The sequence below is a fragment of the Antechinus flavipes genome, chromosome 1, assembly GCF_016432865.1.
Source record: "Antechinus flavipes isolate AdamAnt ecotype Samford, QLD, Australia chromosome 1, AdamAnt_v2, whole genome shotgun sequence".
NCBI lineage: Eukaryota > Metazoa > Chordata > Mammalia > Dasyuromorphia > Dasyuridae > Antechinus > Antechinus flavipes.
This window is the reverse complement of record NC_067398.1, coordinates 705,029,347-705,054,039: the sequence shown is the minus strand read 5'-3', so window position 1 is coordinate 705,054,039 and position 24,693 is coordinate 705,029,347. Positions and strand designations below refer to the sequence as shown.

Sequence of the window (24,693 nt, the reverse complement as noted above, 5' to 3'; positions counted from 1 at the left end):
ATGTCCTTCCTGCTCCTCCCCCTCTCTCTCCCTCAAGTTGGCAAGTCAATGAAACGACCCCCAGGAGCTGTTCCCCAGCAGGAAGAGGTTCTGCGACAAGGCCCCCCCACCCCCACCTCCACAGTGGAACAGGAAGTTGAAGATTTCACTTAGGCTCGGCCCGGGCCGGCGGGGACTCACCTGCTCTCGCAGCTGGAGGAGCGCGACTCGGAGCTGGGGGACCGAGAGTGACAGCGGCGGTGGCGACGGCGGTGAGATTTTCGAGGCCGGCTTCGGGATCTTTGGGAAATGGACCAGAAAGAGCCGCAGACGTGAGCCTGTGTCCCGCAATCTCAGCCCTCCGCGTACTTGCGGGGCTCGTAGTTCCTCCAGCCTGACGCTCCATCTCCCACCTCTGTGCCTTTGTGCTGCTCGTTCCCCCCATTTCCGGCCTTCTCACCTCCCTCTTTTAGTTTTTTGGCTTCCTTCGACACACTTCTAATCTTACTTTTTCCCTCCCCTTCCAGATTACCTTCATCTACTCTATATATATCCTCCCTCTCCACCTCCCTCTCCTCTCACAATTGGGGTAAGTGACTTGCCCAGGGTCACACAGCTAGGAAGTGTTAAGTATCTGAGATCAAATTCAAACTCAGGCCCTCTTGACTTCAGGGCTAGTGCTCTATCCACTGGGCTACCAGCTGCCCTTACACTGTATATGTCTTGTATCATACTAATAATTAAACATTGTTTTCCTCATTAGAGAAAGGGCAAGAACTGTGTTTTTGTTTTTCTTTATATCTCCAGCATCTTCCAATACCAACTTAGGGGGAGAAAGTTGCTTCCCCCTGCCAAGAAAGGGGCCCCTATGTTATGGATGACTTTTTCTTTACCTCACTGCCCCTGACCATTGTCTGCCTGTCCATTCAGGACATTTCAGGTTCAAGGCCAACTGAGCCCAGGTCATCCCCATCCTTCTAATTTTCCAACGTTGTTTCCAAAAATGGAGAGGTTGGAGGATAGGGCAGAGTGTAGACAACTAAAACGACTCTGCATCTCTCACCTTTGTTCTCTCTCTCTCTTTTTTTTCTCCCTCCTATCTGGTACAAAATAAGATTGGATAAATAGTCTAGTCATTCATCTATCATCTATCATCTCATATCTATATTCTAAAATATAACGAGTTCTGATGAGGTGAAGGCTATGATTAAGGATAGTTGATGAATAATAAGTATGGTAAGATAGATTTTGTTTCACGTTAAGGGTTCAGGGGCCAGGTGATTTTGGCTTGCAATCATTATCAGTGGAAGAAATCACCACGATAGGACTAGGAGTGATCCTGATAAAGAATCTAGTGAGAAGGAGTTGTTGTAACTATCCATTCATTCATCTTTATCCACCCATTCCTCTATCATTCATCTACTAACCCCTTTTTTCTATTCACCCTCTTCTCTATCATCCAATTATCTATCCATCCATTCTTCTATCTATCCATCTATTTATCTGTTCCTCTCTCCTAATCTTTATGCATCCTTTTCTCTATTATCTAATTATCTTGCATCCATCCTTGTTTCCATCCATTCCTCTATTTACCATTGACCCTCCAATTATCTATTTATTCATCCCTCTTTATTTCTAAATTATCCACTTAGCATTTCTATTTATTCCTTAACTCTATTATCTACCAATTGATCGATCAATTTATCTATCTCTCTAGCATCCATTCTTTAACTTTCTATCTCTTTCTAACTCCATCTCTGTTTTTTTAAAACTATTTCTATCTCAATCTATCCTCTCTCTCTCTTTTTCTCTGACTCTCTCTCTTTCTCTTTCTCTTTCTCTCTCTCTCTCTCTTCTCTTTCTCTCTCCCATTAATCCATCAGTCATTAATTCACAGCTGCCCCTGCCCCTGTACTTAAGATTCTCATGACCTCTCCCTGGTCAATTTTTATGATCTATTTGTGCTTCCTGACTCCATTCGCTCCCCTCTCAAATCCAGCCATCCTTCCAGAAGCCACCAAACATGTTTCTCCTAAAGTGCAGATTTGACCATCCTACCCTTCTATTCAAGAAGCTCCAATAGCTCCCTTTTCTCTCTAAGATTAAAATCAAAGACCTGCGGTTTCCTAGTAGCTAGCAGTTCTAGAAGGCTTTCAGTTTTGCAAAGTACTTTGTGTTTGTAATGGATTTCTTCCTCACTACAATCCTTTGAGGTAGGTACCAGTTTGTACCTGTGTGGTTTCATCCAATAGGCCTTCTTGCTGTTTTTCACACCCCATATCATCTCCCATCTTCCTATCTTTGGAGAGGCTGTGCTTATGCTTAGAAGGCACTTTCTCCTCCCTTCCTCTCTTAGAATGTCTACACTATTTCAATCCTCATTGAAACTCTTATGTCCTCCCTGAGATTTGTCCTTTCCTTTTTTTTTTTTTTCTTTTTTCTTTTTTTTTTTTTTTGCTGAGGCAATTGGGATTAAATGTCTTGCCCAGGGTCACACAGCTAGCACATGTTAAATGTCTGAGGCCAGATTTGAACTTAGGTCCTCCTAATTTTAGGGCTGGTGCTCTATCCACTGCACCATATAGCTGCCCTCCCCTCCTTGAGCTTTTTCCTGACCCCCTTCAGATAATAGTATCTCACCTCTAAAACTTCCTTGAATTTGCTTTGAATTTATTTCTCATATTCTTGTATATGCATGATTTTCTTACAGAAGGCAAGTTCCTTGAAATAAGAAGTTGTGGATAGAGCACCAGTCCTGAAGTCAGGAGGACCTGAGTTCAAATCTGACCTCAGACTCTCAGACAGTTAATACTTCCTACCTGTGTAACCCTGGGCAAGTCACTTAACCTCAATTGCCTCAGGGGGGAAAAAAAGAAACAAGTTTAATTTTTATCTTTTCATCCCTAGAGTGTAGCAGCATCTGGCCCATTATAGGCATGTAATAATGCTTGTTGGTTGATTGAATATTTGATCTCTATTCTTGACCTCCCCAGAGTCCATACTCTGAATCAGAAGCTTTATCTTTGCTGAGATAAAGAGGTACAGTAAACTCATCATCACAGTGTGACCTTTACATGGTATTTTAAACTTTTCAAAGAGCCTTTTAGTGGTTGTATAGAGTGTTGGATTTAGAGTCAGGAGGTCTCAGATATCTACTAGATGTGTGACCTTAGTCAAGTCCCTCAACCTCAACTTGCCTCACTCTTTTCCTTCATCACATAGGGAGAATAATATCCATTACTTCCTAGGATTGCTGTGAGGATCAAACTAGATGATGATCACGGATGATGATAATAGTAATTAACATTTGTGTAGTATTTTGAGATTTACAAAGTGCTTTAATTCATTGTTTTATTTAAACCTCACTATGAGGCATAAACAATACTGTGAGGTAACTGTTCTTACTGTTCCCATTTTACAAATGAGGAAATTGAGATCGAGAGGTCATAGGTTGATAGATAAAAAACTAAAGTGGATTCCAGAGGTTATCCAATTTTCTTTCTTTTTTTCTTTTTCTTTTCTTCCTTCCTTCCTTCCTTTCTTTCTTTCTTTTTTTTTTTTTTTTTTACAAATGGAGTCCAAAGGGGTGAAATTACTTGCTTGAGGTCACACAGTCAGTAGAGGAAAGAATCAAAGTCTCAACTCAGTCATTCCTTCATATATTATGCCACAATAATTCAGGTCTGAGATGCTCTTCATAAATCTGTATCTTACCTGAGAAGCACATGATCTCTGGATTAACTTCTTAGAGGTATGACTGAGGGGCGCTGAGACACTCTTCCCCCAAATATTTCCCTACTCCTTGTCACAGAGTCTAAAACTCTGCTATTGGAGACTCAGCCATCCTGAAGGGCCTGAATCATTTTCCATCTCCCAGTCTTCTAATTAAAAACATCTGAGAAAAATTAACCTCTTGAATCTAGTTATTGGCTCAGCAGTAAAGAGAAGGGAGGATTATAATTACTATTATTATTAATTTGTTTATCAGTTTACCTATTTATCTGTCTATTCATTTACTTATTTTTTCATTCATTGATCTATTCCTTTCTTTTTTCCTACTCTCCATCTTTCTTTTTTAAAATTCTTTTTTCTTCCTCCCTTCCACCCTTCTTTCCTTCTTTTTCTTTTCTTCTTCCTTCCCTTTTTCCTTCCTTCTTCCTTCCTTCCTTCCTTCCTTCCTTCCTTCCTTCCTTCCTTCCTTCCTTTTTTCCTTCCTTCTTCTTCTCTCTCTCCCTTCCTTCCTCTTTCTTTTTTTCTTTCTTTCTTTCTTTCTTTCTTTCTTTCTTTCTTTCTTTCTTTCTTTCTTTCTTTCTTTCTTTCTCTCTCTCTCTCTCTTTCTTTCTCTCTTTCTCTCTCTCTTTCTTTCTATCTCCTTCCTTCTTTCTGAACCAAAAGAAAGAAAGAAATAATATCCCATTATATTTGGTTATGTCCATTATAAAATGGATATTAGAAAACTAAAACCCAGTTAAATGACAGGGTCCTGCTTAGCAAATCTGATTCAGGACTGGCTAGCACACTTTTCAGTGCATCATGCTGCCTTTTCTGTGGCAAGAGATGAAGGAGGACATAGGGGGTGAGGTCTTAGGAAACCTGGGTCTTAAATGAAAAAAGACAAAGGCATTAGGATTTCCCTCTGAGAGGCTCTCTTGGTTAAGGGTGACCGACACTTGGTTGGGTGTCTGTCCCATTGCAAGAGAATTGCAAAATCTGTTGGATATCATCATGAATTGAATTTCAGAGATACTGACTGGGTTACTAGGTACCTTGGAGAGCAGTGGTGTTAGCTCTGAGGACCCGGTTGTGTGACCTTCATCTCCCCCTTTCTTATTCAAGGTATGAAAGCATGGATATTATTGTACCAAGACAGGCCAAGCCAATCTGAGTGAATTTACTGAATATTCTTTCTGCAGCATGGGACCTTGGAGATCTTTGAGTCCAGTACCATCCTTTTACAGATGAGGAAACTGAGGATCAAAGAGATGGCACAACTTATCCAGAGTTTCAATAGAAGGCCTAGAATTTGAACCCTAGTCCCTTGGCTCCAAATGTAACAATCTTTGCGCTCTACCAAGTATCCCACAGCTCCCACAGAAAGCTTTAGGGAGTAAAGCCTCTGTGACGGCTTTCGGAAGTGGGCGCTTTCTTTAAAGTATTTCTGACAATGAATTGTGGGCAAGCCTGTGCAAGGTACATAGCTCTCATTCAGGCTTTTCCCTCACTTTCTAGATGGGCTCTAAAGGCTATAAAGTTGTCATCATTAGTGAGTGTGAATGATGCCCATGGAACACCACTGGATGGAGCCAGTCTAGATTGCCAAGGGCTATTTGAATTTGTGAGAGAGGCCTCCATGGCCCTAGCTGCAAAAATAAATCCAGAGTTTTCTTTAAAAAACCAAACGCAACAAAACTTTCCAAGGAAATCTGATAAACATCAACATGGCCTCTTCCTGAAGGCAGCAATACCTGCCTGGGAGAGACTACCTGATGTTATTTTCTTTTCTCCCTGTGTCCTTTGTCTTAGGTGATTTCAGAGTCCATATTTTTTTCCTGTCTTCATTGGAAATAGCCAGCACTCATCAAATTTCTGATGCCTGAAGTAGTCTTTTCTTTTTTGGTCTACTCTGGGAAAGGGTTGCCTTTTTTCAGTGATGGCTGGTTCCCCCTCCTTCTTCCCTAACACACAATCTGTCAGTGCCTTCGTTATTATGACTACTCTCCACCCACTATGTATATATCTTGTATGGACATATTACTATACAAAGGAGCTTAGATTTCATATTGGAAGGATCCATAGAAGCACTGAATCCAATCTGCCGGTTTCTATTTTAATGAATGAGAAGACAGGGAAATTACATCACTTCCTAGGGTCACAAAGCTGGAAAGTATCTATGGCAAATTTGAACTTGGAGCTTCTTGATCCCAATATCAATGGTCTATCCATTGTACTCCATCTATGTCACCTCTTCCATCCCCCATCTTGAGAGCAGAGCCTCACTTTGCTTTTCCTCTGTGTCTCCAACATCCAGCTCAGTACCCAGTGCATAATAAGTCCTCAATAAGTATTTATTAGATTATTAATTGATTTTGGAGCCTTTGGAAGCTTGATTCGATTCACTGGTTTGTTACTGGGATCTCTCGGCAAGTTGGAAAATGAATGTGATCTTCCGAGTTTTAGATTCCTTTGGGATACCAAGCTTTATGTCTCCTTGCTGTAGCTTACCCCAGGTCCAATACCCCTAATGGTCAGAAATCTTCCTCTGGGCAATAACCATGACTCCCGAAGACTGAGTAAGGGAATGGCTCTTAACCGTGACTGAGCTCAGACAGCCAGGGCATTAAGACTGTGCCAGCGCAGACATTATGCAGGGTAAATAAGACCTGTATTATCTATCTTCCCCTCCCTCCTTGCTCCTTGACTCCAGACCCCTCCCTTCAAAAAGTCTTCCAACTTCCATTCCCATTACCTTTGATCCACACATTAGACATTTCTTGGTGGGAGATTAAATATTTTGTTGATTTGAAAACATACACACTGACATTTGCAGCGCATAAAATAGGTGAGTTGTAACCAAATTTACTTTTAATTTGGCTGGGAACTGAACTCTGCAGGCAGCATTCTCTGATTTGAATTTCTACTACCAGCTATTTAAAAAAAAAAGAAGGAAAGAAATAAGAGCAGCCAGACTCTGCAGGGCCAACTCTCTAGGATCTTTAATGATTACACTGACTTCAGCGAAAAGGAAAGATAGGGATGCTCTCGTGCCCATCCACCTTCCCCCTCATTCTCACATAATAGCTGACATTTACACACCACTCGAAGGTTGGCAAAGCACTTGACTTCCAAGATCTCATCTCATCTTTAACAACAATCTATGTTGAGCCTCTATGAAGAGGCTATTACAAGTATTATTACCCCTAGTTTACAAGTGAGGAAACTGAGGCTGAGAGCAGTTTAAAGGCTGGATCCAGAGTTATACTGCTAATAAGTATCTGAGACACTTGAACACAGGTATTTCTAAATTTAGATCTCTCTCTCTCTCTCTCTCTCTCTCTCTCTCTCTCTCTCCTTTTCTCTCTCTGTCTGTCTTTTCTAAATTTAGATCTCTCTCTCTTTCTCTCTCCTTTTCTCTCTCTGTCTGTCTTTTCTAAATTTAGATCTCTCTCTCTCTCTCTCTCTCTCTCTCTCTCCTCTCTCTCTCTCTCTCTCTCTCTCTCCTTTTCTCTCTCTGTCTGTCTTTTCTTTCCAACTGTATTTTCCCTCCCTCTTTTTGTTTTCCCTTTCCTTCTTCTCCTGTTCCTTTCTCCCTCTCCTTTGTCCATTCTTTTTTTTTATCCTCTCCCTCTTTCCTTATTTCTTTCCCTCTTGCATCACTCTTTATCCTTTTCCTTTTCTCTCCTATATATTCATACATACAAACCATGTACACATGCACCTATACATCTATACACATCCAACACACACACACACACACACACACACACATTTAGCTGGTGATTAAAAGAACTTCATCTCCATAAGAACTCTCTCCATCATATCTCAACCTGGGTGGTTTTATTCAATTTTACTTACTGTTTCTGGTGTTTTCTTTCTTTCTTTCTTTTGCTTTTGGGGCTTGAGGAACTAAACAAGAAATAGTTAATTAATTGGAAGATGTTTCAGGCTTACAAAAAATAGAATCTCAAAACATCAAAATGCTTAAGGATGTCTGCGTGGATAGGCCCATGGTCTCTGACATGTTACCCAAGACTGGCAGTTTTGTCATCATTTTGGGGCTTTATATATACTAGAAATTTAATGTTTTTGTTGAGAAGAAGTGAAAAACCAATCATGGTCTAAGATCAAGAAGGGGCAGTAGGAGGGATTCCTGTTTGGGCATGGGTTGGATCTATGACCTTTAGCTTCTCTTCCAATTCAGAGATTCTGTGATTCTGATTTTGTCAAAAATCTATTGTTCCACTCCTCAAGTCTCCCAGAATGCAGATGGCCTGACATGGCAACCTAAAGCTGAAGATGGAGTGCTAGGACCTTAGAGATTACTGAGTCCCACCTCTTCTTACAGATAGTGGATGAGAGGAGGGTAGTCTTTTGTCCAACATCCCATAGCTGGTAAGTGGCTAAATTAGACTTTATATCCAAATCCTCTACACACTAGACAGTGATATCTTCTGGTTTGAGGAGCCTTTGGGATCTCCTCAAAGGCTTTCCAATGGAAAGGGTTGCTACCTGAATGGCTTAGCTAACTTATAAGTATAGGCAATCCCCTCCCAGTTTATAGAATCCTCAGAGCTTTGATTTGAAAGGGATGTCAGTCACCCTCTAGTATAATTAATGAAAATCCCTATAACCTTTCTGATAGGTAGTAATCAAATCTCCAGTGAAGGGAAAAAAAAAACTGGAAATGTTGAAATATAGGATCTTCACGTTGGGAAGACACCTTAGAATTTACTTAGTCTAATAATGAACTCAACCACAATATCTGCTATGGTATCTTTGGGCAGGTTTTTTAATGAATTTTTCCTTAAAACCCAGAATGTGGAATCTAGAAGTAGCTCTCTCCATTTTCCAATAAATAGCTTTAGCCGTTCCTTGGCACATAGATAAATTTGCCTAGTCCCAACTGGCCTCCATTATTCATGGTTCTGGCCTTCAGGGCTAAGCAGATCAGCCAGAATAATCCCTATTCCACTTTGCACTTGCTCAGTGGCAGTTATCTGGCTTCCCCCAAGTTTCTTTTCTCCAGGTTAAACCCATCCATTTTCTTCATAGGTCAGGAACTTGGAGAACTCCGCCGTCTTGGTCATCCTTCTCTGGTCATTCTCCAACTTGTCAGTGTTCTTCCCCAAGCATGACAAGTCCCTAGAACTAAATGCAGTACTCCAGGTGGGATCTGATCGTGACAGACTAGAGAGGGGTTGTCCCCACCCTAGACCTGTACACTCAATGCACACTAAATTCAGAAAATAAATCACCTTTCATGGATTCTGGAGTTATTATTATTACTGTTGCTGCTCTTACAGTGAGGGTGTGAGAGAAAGGGTAAGGCTCTGTATTTTTTTTTTCTGTCTTCTCTATTATGTCATTAGCAAATGTGACAAGGATACTAATTACATCTTTTTCTGAATAATTAATAAAAATGGTAAACTACATGGATCCATGGGTCACTCCACTGTAGACTTTTTTCCTAGTTAACAAAAGAACCCTCAATGGCTACTTCTCAAGTTGAGCCATTCAGAAAGGTCTAAATTTACCTAAATATTCTACTATCTACCCCACATCTTTTCTCCTTTCTTATAAGAAGAGTATGGGAGGCTTTGTCAAATTATTGATGCTATTTAGTCACTTCAGTCATGTCTAACTCTTGGTGACCCCAGTCAAGGTTTTTCTTGGCAAAGATACTACCTTGTAGGCATGAGATGAGAGGATTATAATACCAGAGTTGAAAGCGCATCAGAACATCCTCTAATCTAATCTCCTTATTTTAGATTGAGTAAATCAAGCAGAGAGAAGTGAAGTATCTTACTCAAGTTCATATTGGGATCAAATGGAGGAGGTGGTATTTGAACTCAGGTCCCATGACCTGGAGTCCCTGACTTGAAGGTATGGGGTGGGGGGGAAATGAAGGGGAATATAAGCTGAAAGATCTGAGGACTTGGCAAGAGTAGTAGAGGGAGAAAAAGCAAAATCAAGCAAAATTCCCATTAATAAGGGCCAAGTTATTTCAAGCATCACTGCATCTAAGAGCAGGGATCAGCACAGAGTTAATGTGGGTAGAGACAGATGGTGGCCCAGGAGGTGAGAGGAAATGCATGGAATCCTGGGGAAATCTCTGCAGGAAAGATTGGGTTTAAGGTGGCAGGGTTTAGGATGGTGCTGGGCTTCCTGCCGCTCTGTACTTATCATTCACAAAGGGGAAGTGGGGTTGGGGAGAACCAGCGACAAAAACAACCTCTGCCTGAGGAATCAGATAACCTGGTTATAGACCTATATAGGTCTGCCATTGGAAATGGCAATTGCCTTTGACAAAACTGAGGTGGAATGACTCTGACACAGAGTCTCTAAGAACACTCACTCTTCTAACATTTCAAGTTTCAAATCCTCTCACTTCTGGCATTGAGTTCTGAGCTCCCTCTTTGCTCTGAATTCTCTGTTCTGAGAACCCCTCCCAACTCTGACATTCTCTGTTCTAAGCCCCCCCCCCAACCCTGACATTCCCTGTTCTAAAGACCCTCACCAGCTCTGACCACATCTTTTCTAAAGTTCTTACAGCTCTGACATTCTGTCTTCCAAGGTTCCTTCCAGCTCTTGAATTCCATCTTCTAATGTCTTCTCCATCTCTGACATTCTGCTCTTATGATCTCTCTTAGCGCCGACATTCTGTATTCTAGCTTTTCTTCCAGTTTCAGTTCCATTGCCTATCCTAAGATCCCTCTTAGCCCTGACATTCTCTGTTCTAAGACCCTCCCAGCCCTGACATTCCCTGTTCTAAGGACCCTTTCCAGCTCTGACCACATCTTTTCTAAGGTTCTTACAGCTCTGACAGTCTGTCTTCCAAGGTTCCTTCCAGCTCTTGAATTGCATCTTCTAATGTCTTCGCCATCTCTGACAATCTGTTCTATGATCTCGCTTAGCTCTGACATTCTGTATTCTAGCTTTTCTTCCAGTTTCAGTTCCATTATCTAGTCTAATGGCCCTCCCAAGCTTGACATTGTAAGATTCTGACCCCTTTTCAGAAAAAAGAAATCCTTTTTGGGGGGATATGACAAAGGGAATAAAAAAGAACATTTGGACAAATGGATCTTGAGGAAGGTATGAGAAGAGGGAATGAAATCAATGCTGTCACTGAGGAAGGGTTCCCAAATGCACTGATTAGAGAGTCAGAAGTGATTGGTAACAGAGTCAAGCCTCCATGGGCATGGAGCTCTCTTCCCTTGAGCCTTAAGCATCCTTTGTCTCACAGTCCCCTGGACAACCAGGCTCACAAAAGACTAGAGTTTGAACTGAGAACTTTCTGATTTTTGTCCTCCTGGTATGTGAAAAAAATATGTGAAAAAACTGATGAGGGAGGGTCTGTACTCTTATGCTAAACTGAATGATTGTCCCATGTTCTCTTACATTTTCTGAGAATTTTTGCAGAGTCCTGTTTCTCAGGATGTTTTTCTCCCAGAATAACCATGGAGAGAAAAATAATGTAGGAGCTCTGAGGAGCAGTTATGACTGTCCATTTTTTCTATCCCTTTATTCAAGGTCTCTCAAAATAAGAAGATGGCTCACTCATATGGTGCTGGCTGGTTTGGGGGATAAAAAATAAGAGGGTTGGGGAGTGGGAAAGGTGGTAAGGTTACAATGGAAAGGGTAGACATAGTGCCATTGTTAATCATTTTTTCATTTGTGTCCAACTCTGTGGTTCCCTTGGGTTGTTGTTGTTGTTGTTTTTTTTTTTTTTTTTTTGGTCAGAGATACTGGAATAATTTGCCATTTCCTTCTTTTGCTCATTTTACAGATGAGGAAACTGAGGCAAACAAGATGAAGGGACTGCGCAGGATCACACAGTTAGTGTCTGAAGCCAGATTTGAATTAAAAAAGATGAATCTTTCTGAACTTCAGAATCAGCACTCTGTGCCTCCTTGCTGCCTTTTGACATCTCCTAGTGAGTAATGATGATGATGATTCATATCTATGGCACCTTAAATTTGGAGAGGCTTCAATCATGGCAGGAGAATATTTGGCCTTGGAACTAGTAAGACCTGGATTCAAGTCTTGATTCTGATGCATTTTTAACTCTGGGCAAGTCACAACTTCTTAATGCTCTAAGCCATTTTCCGATTATAAGCTGCCAAGAATGTGCTGAAATATGTTCCTCATCTAGAAATGGATTACTTATATCAATGAAATCAGAGATCCAGTTCATATCCTTAAAGTTATATGCTTTCTCTCCTCTGACATTGGACCCATCCTAGTACAGGCCCTTCCCACCTCTCTCTTGGACTCTGTTAAGAGCTACTGGTAAGTGTCCCTGCTCTGAGTCTTTCCTTCCTCCAGGTCACCTTTTACTCACCAAGGAGATCTTCTAAAAATTCAGATCTGACCATGTCACCCATCTAAAGTTCTTAAAGACTCTCATGGTTCTTTCTCTATCATTTCCAGGATCAAATATAAAATACTTTGCTTCTTCCTAACCTGACACCTTCCTACGTTTGCAAATCTTCTTGTAACTTCTTACCACCTACTTATTCCATTATCTAGTACTAGTCCGTAGTACACAACCCATCATCTTCCACCTCCATGTTTTTGTTCAGTGGTTTTCCCTCATGCCTGGAATACTCACTCTCCTAACTCCCACCTCCTTGCTTCCCTAGTTTCCTTTAAGACTCAGCTTAAATTCCACCTTCTTCAAGAGTCCTTTCTTGAGTCTTTTCCCACAACCCTTTATTCTTTCTCTCTGAATCCCATTCACATTGTATATAACATATGTGTATAGTGGTTTCCACCTGTCTCTCCCTGACCCCTCTACCGTACACACCTTGGACTGTGAACTCTTTAAGGGCAGGGACTATCTCTTGACTTTTTTTGTGTTCCCATTGCTTAGTTTGGCGTTTGACAAACAGTAGATGCTTAATAAATACTTTTTGACTGATCTACAATGACCCTGTGAGTTACTTATTATCACCCCCATTTTAGAACCTTGAGAAGTGTTTTGCCCGAGGTCACGCTGCAAGTAGACATGAGATTTGACCGCAAATACTTCCTTATTTCCAAGCACTTAATTAGGAGAATAATGAAGAGAAAGGAAAATGGGCTCATGTAGACCCTAATCAGAATGATGCTGGATAAATTCGGTGGGACTGGTTTCCTGGATAAGTAGTTATGGATCACCCTAGGTAGAGTCTTTCTCATCTGACCTTCTTTTCATGCTGGTAGGAGAGAACTGGAAGCTCCCCAATAGAATGGAAGGTCCTTGAGGGAAGACAACACTTATTTTTTTTGGACATTGTGTCTCTAGTGTGTATTAAAGTATTTGGCACTTTATAAATGTAAGTTTAAATGAATGGAACTTCATCTAAATTCTTGTTGAATTGATAAGAGATAGATTGATGGAAAGCGGAGGCAACAATAAACCATTGGGGTCATGGAACCTACAAAATTGTAGTTCATAGATTAAGAGCTATAAAGGACCTTTGAGAACATCTTATCCAATAGTCTTTATTTTCAATTGAGGAAGCAGAGTCCTAATAAATTTAAATAGCTTGCCTAAGTCACCTTGGAAAGCCAATATTTGAATCCAGTCCTGTGTTCAGGTTGACCCGTTGAAAAAAAAAAGCCAGCCCTGTTTGTCATAACAGCCCAGGGAACTTGGTTTGTTTGGTACTTGCTTAGTGAGGTAAGGTGTGTGTCTCTGTGTGTGTCTTATGTTTGTGTGTGTTTGTGTGTAAGTCTCTGTATATTTGTGTGTGTCTGGGTATATAAGTGGGTGAATGGCTTATATTTGTGTGTAGATGTGTCTATGTTTATATATGTTTGTGTATGTCTCTATATATTTGTGTGTGTTTGTCTCTAGGTATATGAGTGGGTGAATGGCTTATGTTTGTGTGTGTCTCTGTACATTTGTGTGTGTGTATGTGTGTGTGTGTGTGTGTGTGTATCTGCACCAGCTTGGGGTCTATCTTGGTGTCTCAAACCAGTCTGCCTCCCAGGGAAAGAAGACCAGTTTTTTAAAGGTCTTGTGCCCTGAGAGGCAAAAATAATCCTCCACCACTGGGACTCATTTCCTCCCATTTCCTCAAGTGCTTCCAAGTGTTTGCCTGCTGTGGGGGAGATCTCTGGAGATCACCAGCCCGTGAGTTTCAGATGCCCAAGCCAGCTGAGAGTCCCACTCATCCCAGATGCTCCTCATCTGTCATCGGAGAAGTTTCTCTTACCTCCCCCTCCGCCACAGCCTGGAAAGACCAGCCCTCCCAAGAGCGGTCGAGGGGGAGGGGTGCCAGTTTGCCCTCTTAGATTTGAACTTCAAGGATGACAGAATAGCCGTGATTAGGGAAGCTGGCTGGAGCTCTTCTCGGCCATACATCTTGGAGTTTCAGCAAGGAGGGAGTGCCCTTCAGGTGAGACTGTAACAAATCGAGCCTGATTATCAGTGCCCTGGCTTCTTTTGGGTGGCCCTGGCATTCTGCTGGGAACCTTGTGGTGCACAGCCCAAGGTTTATCAAGTGGAAAAACAAACACAGTGATGACGCAAGGTTTCCAAGGAGAGCTATTGGGTAGAGACTGTGTCTAAGTGACACTGAGCATTTGGAATGTGGGAAGTAGTGGAGAGAGGCGGTCCTTGTCTCATCTTCCAATAACAATCACGGGAGCTTGAATTCTGGGCCGATGGAGGCCGTCGTCACCCTAATTTTATAGATAAGGAACCCGAGCTCTGGGGCTAGAAACGTGTCACACACCTAGCAAGTGTCAGAGGGAGGACTGAAAAATCAGGTCCTTTTGATTCCAAATCCAGTGCCCTTTCCATTACGTGACATAGTCTCTTGGAGCTGCAAGGGAGCTTAGAGGTCAGCCGCTTTACAGATGAGGAAACTGAGGGGAAAAATGACTTGCCCCAAACCATTCCAGCAGTAAGTAACAGAGACGGGATTTGACCCCACTGGGTCCAAAGCCCAGTGTATGCTACCAGACTGCTTGAGAGAATCACAGAATATCAGAGGTGGAAGAGATTGTAAGATCATCAGTTCCAACTATTTCCCCCTCAAAGCTGCAGATGAAACTTTACAGACAAAAAAAGAGGCACAAGATGTTTTACCCAAGCGCAAGTTGAATCCCCACCCCACAGCTATTCTGAGCTCCAGGGAGCCAGTAGTGATATTTAGGCTTCAAGCATCAAAGAGACAGCAAAAACTTAATCAGATTCTTACCTATGTCTTCTCTTCTTGGAGAAAGACCTGTGGAAAACAAACAAAAACCACAATGGGATCTGGTCCTCTATTCCTTGAGCGGGAACAGAAGCATATTTCTAGTATCTCACGGGAGAGAACTTCCCCTCCGTCTCTTATTCCTCTTCCTGCTCCCCGTTCCCATATATTTAAACATTATACAATTTATTGAAGCATCCCAGGCTGAACTTGGCAGTTCACCCAAATTCTATAACCCTAAGGATATAGGTTTGTCGCTAGTATTTGGGTTAGCTTTGCCCTGATTTAAAATTTTTCAAGACATTTTACTCTCTCTCTCTCTCTCTCTCTCTCTCTCTCTCTCTCTCTCTCTGTCTGTCTCTGTCTCTCTCCTCTCTATCTGTCTCTCTGCTTTCTCTCTGTCTGTCTTTTCCTCTCTGGTCTATTTCTGTCTCCATTTCTTTCCGTCTCTGTCTCTGTGTCTCCTTCTGTCTCTTTCTGTTTCTGTTTTTGCCTCTGTCTCTGTCTCCATCTCTCTCTCCCTCTGCCTCTACTTGTCTGCAGGTTTCTGTGTCTCTGTCTTTGTGCCTCTGTCTCTGAGTCTCCATCTGTCTCTCTCTTTCTCTCTGTGTGTGTCTTTCTCCATTTGTTTCTCGGTCTCTCTGCTTCTGTCTCTCTGTCTCTGTGCCCCAGCAACCCAGTGATTCAGGTACTGCTGGGATTATAACACCCTAAATTACTAAAAAAGAGAGAGAACTGAGGCTCACAAGGCTAGTCAGTGCCACAGGAAGGATTTGAATCCAGATTTCTCTTATCTTCTGGCCTCTTTTCATCATACATTGGAAAGTAACAAGCAATCCAAAAAACCTATTGGATTCTGTTCTGTGCTAGTGATGCACGTTGGAGCACATGTTATATGATCATGGGTTAATGGGCAGAAAGTTAAGGACACATTTGAGAAGAATCATGAATAAGGCCCACTTATTTGATGTGTGTGACTGTGAGCAGATCATCATCTCTTTCTGGGCCCCAGTTTCCTTATCTGAAGAATAAGGCTATTTTTATTTTTATTTTTTATTTATTTTTGCTGAAGCAATTGGGGTAAACCTCAAGGTCACATAGCTAGGAAGAATTAAGTGTCTGAGGCTGGATTCAAACTCAGGGACTCCTGACTTCAGGGCCATTGCTGTATCCACTGTACCATCTAGCTGTCCCTAGAATGAGGCTCTTTGACTTGATGACCTCCAGGAGTCCTTCTGGGTCTAAAGTTGTGATGCTATGGTGTGAGAGATGGGAGCTATAGCTTGGAACAGTGGAAGGAACATCAACTTCAGCATGCAATAATCCAGGACCAAATCCTACCTCTGTCTGCTCCCTGTATGCCTTTGGGTAAGCTACTGCAACTTCTTGAGCCTGTTTTCTCATCTATAAAGTGAGGACATGAAACTAGATGGCCTCTGAGGTCCCCTTCTGGATTTAGATTTGTTGTCCAATAGCCATATTATCCTGGCTATCAATAACATGAAATAGCTCCCAAGCATAGAGTGCTGGAACATTTGCAAAGTACTTTGCATCTATTGTTTCATCTGAGAAGCCCAGTGCCTGACACATAGGAGGCTCAATAAATGCCTGCGAATTGATTTGAATGAGGCAGAATGTGATGAGAAACATGCTGACCATCAAAGATTCATCTTACTCTCCTCTTTCCCTCTCCTTCTGATTGCTCCCAGGTCTGGATACTGTGGTCAGTGAATCTACATCTCATTTTATAGTTTTGGAAATTTCACCATTAGGCTTCTGTTCATTAAAAAAACCAAACCAAACCAACCAACAAACCTCCTTCCCTCAAGTAAACAAATAAAACAGGAGAGCTGACTAAAGATCAAACAGGAATTCTTTTGGAATCAGGACTCCAACGTGGACAGCTCTGTCTTTAACAAGATTGTCACCAAGTCCTAGAAGCAGCTCAGGAGACTACCTAGCTCTTGGATGGGGTCCCAAATTCCCTGGTTGATTGGTTTCTAAGGTGTCAAAGTGCCATTCTCTATTAAGAAGAGCATTTAGACAAAGCCAATCCAGATGATGAAGAGCCTTGAGTCCATGATCTATGGGGATTGGATTGAGGAAGTGGGAATGGTCAGCCTGTCGAAGAGAAGACTTAGATCTTCTTATGTGGAATTATTGAAAGAAGTGTCACGTGGAGATAGAGAGGCAGAATCAGTTACACAAAATCCAACTTAGGGTAAATGTTAGGAAAAATGCCTATCAATTAGAGCCGTCCCAGAGTGGGATCATATGCTTTGAGAGATACTTGACTTCTCTTTTTTGAAGATCTTCAGGAATAAGCTAGATGATCACTTATTAGATATATTATGGTGGTTGGGCTGGATGACCAACAATGTCCTTTACAATTTTTTAATTCTGTGAAGAAAATCTCTGTTCTTTATCCTTTCAGAACATGACAAACTAACCTCTTCTCCTTTCTTGATAAAGTTATGAAACTATAAGATAAAAGGAACTGTGTAGATATAGTTTACCTACATTTTAATAAACCACTTGATCTCTTGGTATTCTTGGGGACAAGATGGAGAGATGTGGGCTAAGTGATAGGTAGATTTGTAACTGGCTTAACTACTAGGCCCCCATCATAGTCATTTAGGATTTGATGTGAGCTGGAGAGAGGATTTCAATGGATCGCCCCAAGGATCTGGGTCTAGCCTTATGGTGTTGAATATTTTTTATCAGTGTCTTGAATAAAGGCACAGATGGCATGCTTATCAAAGCAGCAGATGACACACAATTGAGAGGACTGTTCCACTGGATGGTAGAGTCAGGATGGGGGCAGAAGAAATCTCAATAGATAGTACATTAGGATGAAACTAGGTAAGATGAAACGAAACAATGACAAATGTAAAGTTTTCTCTTTTTTTTTTTTTCTTTTTGCTGAGGCAATTGGGATTGAGTGACTTGCCCACGGTCACAAAGCTAGGAAGTATTAAGTGTCTGAGGTCGGATTTGAACTCAGGTCTTCCTGACTTCAGGGCCTGTACTCTATACACAAATGTAAAGTTTTCTAGTCAGGTTCAAACAGTCAGTTTCTCAAGTGCAAGACAGCAGAGGCCACATACTATCTTAGGAGTTCTCATAGAATGAGTGAACAGCCCCTCAGTACATTAACCCTTTAAAAGTTAATGCAACCCTACTTAAGTTACATTAACAGAGGAATAGAATGTTCTGGGATGACCGGCTGTAAATAATTTTAGTATTTTCAGCAGTACAATGATCCATAACTACTCTGATGGACTGATGATGAAAAATCGTATCCATGCTCAGAGAAGGAACTGATTGTGTCTGACTACAGATTGAATAATATTCTTTCTCTCTTTTAATCTTTTTTTTTTTTTTGAGGGTTTTTTTGGGAGGGGTGAGAGATCTATGTTTTCTTTTATAACATGACTTATGGAAATGTTATACTTCACATGTGGTTTCTTAATGGAGGCTGGGGGTGAGGATAAGGAAGAGAATCTGGAACTCAAAAGTTTAAAAAATGTAAAAAAATTGTTTTAAATGTAACTGGGGAAAATATTAAATAGATAAATAAAAAATTAAAATAAAAGAAATTTCAATCCAAAAGAGAGAGGAGGAGAAAGTGATACAGAAACTGAGAGGGAGAGAGAGAGACAGAGACAGAGACAGAGACAGAGACAGAGACAAAGAGACAGAGACAGAGAGGTGTAGTATCTAGAACAAGAAAGGGAATGTAAAGTCATTGGGGGCAAGACTAACTTGTTTTTATTTTATGTATATCCCCAGGATCTAATAGAGTCTGGCACACAGTAGTTGCTTTGCAAATGCTTTATTGTTGATGGATCAATTAATAGTTTAATCGTATTCTACCTTGGTAAGATCCCATCTGAAATACTGTGTTTGGATTGTACAGAAGACACTGACAGTGTAGAGAGGATCCAGAGGAAAGGATTAGAGTGATGCAACCATAGAAGGGTCAATGGAAAGAACCGGGCATTAGCCTGAAGAAAAGATCTAGAAAACATAGGAAAGCTGTCTCCAAGTCCTAAGGGTTATCGTATAAAAGTCGGATTAGCTCTCTTCTGCTGGCCCCCAGCAGGCAGGAGCAGTAGCAGTTTTTGATTGGAATTTATGATTAGGCAGATTTCGACCCACTGTAAGCAATGACCCATACTGACCTTGGAAAGATATTGCTCCTCCTTATTGAGCTCAGTTTCCCTCACTGTTAAATGAGGTGATTAGATGGTTTATGTAGTTACTGGGATCCCAAAGAGACGGGGAAAGACCCACATGTGCAAAATGTTTGTAGCGGCTCTTTTGGTGGTGGCCAGGAACTAGAAACTGAGCGGATGCCCATCAATTGGGGAATGGCTGAACAAATTACGATATATGAAACTAATAGAATATTCTTATTCTATAAGAAAAGATGAACAGGTTGGTTTCAGAAAAGCCTGAAAAGACTTACATGAACTGATGCTGACTGAAATGAGCAGAAGCAGGAAAACATTATGCACAGCAGCACAAGATGTGTGATGATAAACTATGATAGACTTAGCTTTTCTCAGCAATTCAGTGATCCAAGGGGATTCCAATAAATTTTGGATGGAAAATGCCATCCGCATCCAGAGAGAGAACCTTGGGGACTGAATGTGGATCAAAGCATACTATTTTCACTTTTGTTCTTTGTTTTTCTTTCTCATGATTTTTCCCTTTTGTTCTGCTTTTTCTCTTCTAACAGGACATATGTAAATACATAAAAATGAATGTACATATATAACCTAAAGGATAAAATATATAAGGACTGGAAAAAAGTTTCCTTTTTACTTTAAAATCTCTGATTTCCTTATAAGATGACTAGGTTTGGAAACCTATACAATCACTCTCTGGGCTCCTAAAGACCTAATGTCATTAAGATTAAGAATTGGAAATGTACTAGAAGGTTATTATAGAGGAGGAAACCAGCTCAGAGAGATGTGACCAGCCCAAGATTATACACAGAGGAAGAAGGTGGAGAAACAAAGGAATGGTGAACAGGGAATTCCCCGAACCATCTCTCCTGTTTCCAACCATGTGTGATTCAGCACTTGGATGTTTCTGACCAAACATACTTGTCACTCAGCACTGAAAGATTCCTGAGATGGGGAAACACCCATTGATTGGATGCTGAGCAGGAAAAGTTGATTGACTGGGTCAACCTTGAAAATGAGAATGACCTTACCCCTAACTCTCTTCTCTTCCTGGCTCTTTCATGCCATTTGTTATGAGGGGGAGGGAAAGCCAGCTCACTGAACCTGCCCTCACCTGGCTTCCATGTGACCATGAAGACATGGCAGCTAAAGCCCCACGTCTTTCCTATGGGAACTTGATCCCAGCTTTGGGACAACTTCTGTGTTTGATCTTTCATTAATACAAGTATCTTGGCTACAAAATCTGCAAGCTCTTGGGTTAATTTATTGGATCCTGCTAGCAACAGGGAGAAGAATATCCTACAAAGGGGAAAGGAAGGGAACGAGCATCCAACACTATGCTAGGGGCTCTACCACATCGTCTCATAAAAGGTGACCGTTGTCAGGAAGATAATTTCAACTCGTGACCCAACTTGTGAGAATACAACGTGAGAGGATCAGTGCACAGCTGAGGTGAAGTGTGAGCTCCTGTTTGGTAGTCCCCCAGACTTCTTTATGTTACGATGTGTTGATTCAATCACCTGACAAACTGCAAGAGTAATGCTAAATTTTGAGCTGATCGATTAACTCTTATTAATGTGTTTTGAGTCTTTTGTATCTTTTAGAATTTCTTTTGTGGGTAGTAAACAAATAATCGTCCCGTACTTAACTCATATTATACACTGAGACACTTTCTACTCCCCTTTTGAGGAAATCCTAGACATAAACTTAGAGAAAGTAACCACTGGCACCTTTGTTGTTAATGAGTCATTTTTCAGGCCTGTTCAACTTTGTGATCTTATTTGGGATTTTCTTGGCAAAGATCCTGGAGTAGATTGGCATTTCCTTTCCCAGCTCATTTTTTATAGATGAGAAAACTGAGGCAAACGGGGTAAAGTAACTTGCCCAGGAACACCCAGCTAGTAAGTGTATGAGGCTGGCTTTGAATCAAGAAAGATGCGTCTTCCTCATCCAGGCTCTGTGATCTATCCACTGAACCATCTACCTGCTTTTTGGCACCAGTAACATTAAGCTTTAGGCAGTTTCCATCCCCATTCCCATTCCCCTACTGCTGATTTTGGGTACCAGGGCACCCAGTCAAAGACTATGAGAAAAGGACTCTAATCCCCATTGGTAAGATAGGCTCTCCAAGGACTGAACAGAGGCCATGTTATAAGTAGAAGGACTCCTCGGAAAAGAAGAAAGGGGGCTGAGTGCCCTTGCTACTTGGGGCCAAAAATGGATTTTTAATTGTAGACTAGCAAAATAAGAAACCAGGTTATTTGACTTTATCGTCAACTCTATTTAATAATAACAATAGCTACCATTTATATAGCTCCTAGTATGCCAGGCACTGTCCTATATTGTTGAGTGCAATCATTTCTAACTTCCTGTGATCCCATTTAGGATTTTCTTGGTGAAGATACTAGAATTGTTTGCCATTTCTTTCTCTAGATCATTTTACAGATGAGGAAACTGAGGCAAATAGGATACAATAATTTGCTCGGGGTCACACATTTGTAAGTTTCTGAGACCATTTGATCCTGACAACAACCATGGGAGGTGGGTACTATTATTATCCTCATTTTCTTTTCTTTTTTTGCTGAGGCAATTGGGATTAAGTAACTTGCCCAGGGTCACCCAGATAGGAAGTGTTAAGTGTCTTGAGGTTAGATTTGAATTTAGGTTCTCCTGACTTCAGGGCTAATGCTCTATTCACTGCGCCACCTACCTACCCCTATTACCCTCATTTTCTATGAGTAAACTGAGGTCAGGTGCCTTGCTTAGGGTCTCACAGCTAACAAGTGTCAGAGGCTAGATTTGAACTCAAATCTTTCTGACTCCAGGCACAGTACTTTCTCTACTCCCACAGGAAAGCTAATACTTTATCGACTCACAAGTCTTTAATAAAACTACTTATCAGAGAAAAAATTAAAAACAAACAATAATAATTTTCTCTCCTGTCCAACTATTCTGGCTTGTAAATTTCATATAAACTCAATGAATAAATCCATGATTTCAGGCACTTGGAAAATTCAACAGGAGCCCCCCATGTTCAGACAGTGATAATTGAAGGGAAAACCAGGGCCTAGGTCACCCTAATCAGATTTAAGTGAAATTACTGGCAGAAATTACTTCTGGAGACTCCCCAGTGCTTTATGTACTTGGTAGATTGCACCAAGGGAAGAATGGAAATTGTAAGTTAAGGAGGTCTCCAGCAGCTGCTCACTTAGCAGGCTCACATGGATTCAAGATCTAGAACCAAAAGGAACCTCTCAAAAGCTATCATGTCCAACGTTCTTGTTTTATAGATGAGAAACCGAGGCAAACCGAGAGTAAGTGACTTGTTTTGTGTTTCCCTTCCCCATTCCAGAGAAGCATTTACTATAACAAAGAATAAAAAAAACTGGAGAGATTTTTCACATGTATCATGGGAATATTGCTTGACTTCTCAATGGATGGGGAAGCAGCTGGTAAGTGTCTGTGGCAGAACCTGAATTCAGTATTTCTGGACTCCATCTAGAGATTTGTCTATATCATGTTGCCTCTTGGTTTCCCCCCATTCCAATTCACTGCCTTTTCTCCCATCCCTTCAGTGCATCCCTGGAGCTGTGGTCTGTTGTTACTTGGTTCAGTGAGCCCATTCTTTATTCAAGATCCAGAGAAGACTTTGATAATGGAAGAGTGGAGACCCTTTTGTCAATCTCTCCATCTATCCTTAAAGACCTGGGGAAGGATGTCCCACAATATTCTACCCTCCAAATTCAAATAGATTATTAGAAACACTTTGGCTTTATTATTATCATCAGTGAAAATAATAGTATTTAACATTTTAACCTTTGCAAAGCATTCTACACACACTATCTCCCTTTAGCCTCACGACAACCCTGACAAGTAGCTGTAGTTTTTGTCTTCATTTCATGGAGAAGAATGTCTAGGTTCACAACCAGAGATGTTTCTTAGGCTCCTAGAGCTAGTGCGCCTAAAGTAGGATTTGAACCGGTTATTCCATTTCCAAATCCAACATTCTATCAATTGTACCATCTAGCTGTAGTAGCAGGGATGGGTTGGTGGCTCTCCACTCCATTTCTGGTACCCTATTTTCAAAATGGCAGCATAAGATCAAGGGTAGAAGTGGGAGCCATGGAACAGAATGAAATGATAAGCACAAATGGGCAGCCAAATTCTGACCTTGTTCTTGTCAACACTATGTTCTAATCCACTGGAAGCTAAATTTACCAAGATGGAGGCATTTCCCACTCCTCTGATCTCCTGGGAAGCAAGGATAACCCCTGGTCAAATTCCCACCTCCCCCTTTCTTAATTACATCCCCTTGATCTTTTCCGAGACTAAATAAACTTCTTTCCCTCCCTGCCAGGTTTCCACCTTTTAAATATTTGCTTTGCTTGTTATCTTCTCTTTCTTCAGTTGTCACTTAGCTGAGATGTGTTTATTTTCCTTCTTTAATCTTTCTGCCTAAATCAGTTCCGTCCCCGCCCTTCATCTTTCAGGCTGTTTTTGGCCAAAACAGCAGTTTTTATTTCTGGAACCAACTCCCTCCTTCTCCAACCCCAATCCCAGGTGTTTTCATGATAATTTTTCCAGGTGGGGAAATTGTTCTGGAAAATCAGTCAGGAATTAGAATCTCAACAGATCCTTGGACCTGGGAGGCAGTTCCTCATGGGTCAGCATTCTGAGCTAGAGGGATCCAGAGGACTGAAGTTCAAGTCCCTGGGGTTCCAGCAAGTTTTACATACATCATTTGGGATCCCAATGTTTTCTACATCCGGGCTTCTGAAACTTTTCCCACTTGCAAACTCTTTTCTCTTAAGACAGTTTTACATGCCCTCCAGTATATAGGTATATAAAATAGGCATAAGAATCAAACATTTACTCATAATAAATAATAATTTCATGACCCCTCCCCCCCACATTCACATATGGGATCTTGAACCACAATTTAAGAAGCAGGGCTCTAAAGCACAGCGCAGGGGCTATCTCCAACACAAGTCTTCCCTGATCCTTCCCATCTACCAATTCACTTTCCCTCTTGCAATGACCTTTGCATGAATATTTTGTTTTTACTTTCACCACCAGAACAGTGTTAACTCTTTCAGGACAGATATGGTTGTAAAGCTCCTAAATTTAGCTTATAGTAGACTTTTTCCTCTTAAATTCTCAATGTCTAGCACTAATGGATGCTTATTTAATTAATGCTCCCTATTTGCTCGATTGATGGGATAGCACCATCCCTTTCCCCAACGGAATATGAGCTGGAGGGTGTCTCCTGGTCCAGCACAGGGCCTGGCTCCGTGACATTTGAGAGGTGTCCAAAAATGCTTCATGGATTGAAAATGGCCACCATAGGGAAGAATGGATTTTCTATAGAATTGTACTAGGAGCTGAAGGATGGCCAAGATTACTCGTGGACCTCACATTCTCTTCTCTTCCAGCCATTCAAACTTATGCTTCCAGGAATGAGGGAGAATACCTGTTTCTCTTGTGCTTCTTAGAACTTTTCTTTTTCTTCTTTTTTACTGGAGATGGACTATAGGAGGGGGACCTGTCAAAGTAAAGGAATACAGCTTAGAAAAAGAACTTAAGGGGACACACTTGAAAAATGAAAAGTAACAACT

At 41.2% G+C, this 24,693-nt stretch overlaps 1 protein-coding gene across 2 annotated transcripts in view; it reads right to left on the bottom strand.

Annotated features, from left to right (window-relative positions):
• Positions 1–24,693, bottom strand: part of SRRM4 (serine/arginine repetitive matrix 4) — a 236,794-nt gene that overhangs the window by 32,533 nt on the left and 179,568 nt on the right. For both annotated transcript variants that reach the window (XM_051972894.1, XM_051972896.1), the window contains exons 4-7: positions 24,549–24,620; positions 14,889–14,915; positions 7,552–7,602; positions 181–279 (exon numbers count right to left, since the gene is read on the bottom strand). In XM_051972894.1, the coding sequence (XP_051828854.1) occupies positions 181–279; positions 7,552–7,602; positions 14,889–14,915; positions 24,549–24,620 (249 nt within the window). The remainder of the gene's footprint in view (positions 1–180; positions 280–7,551; positions 7,603–14,888; positions 14,916–24,548; positions 24,621–24,693) is intronic.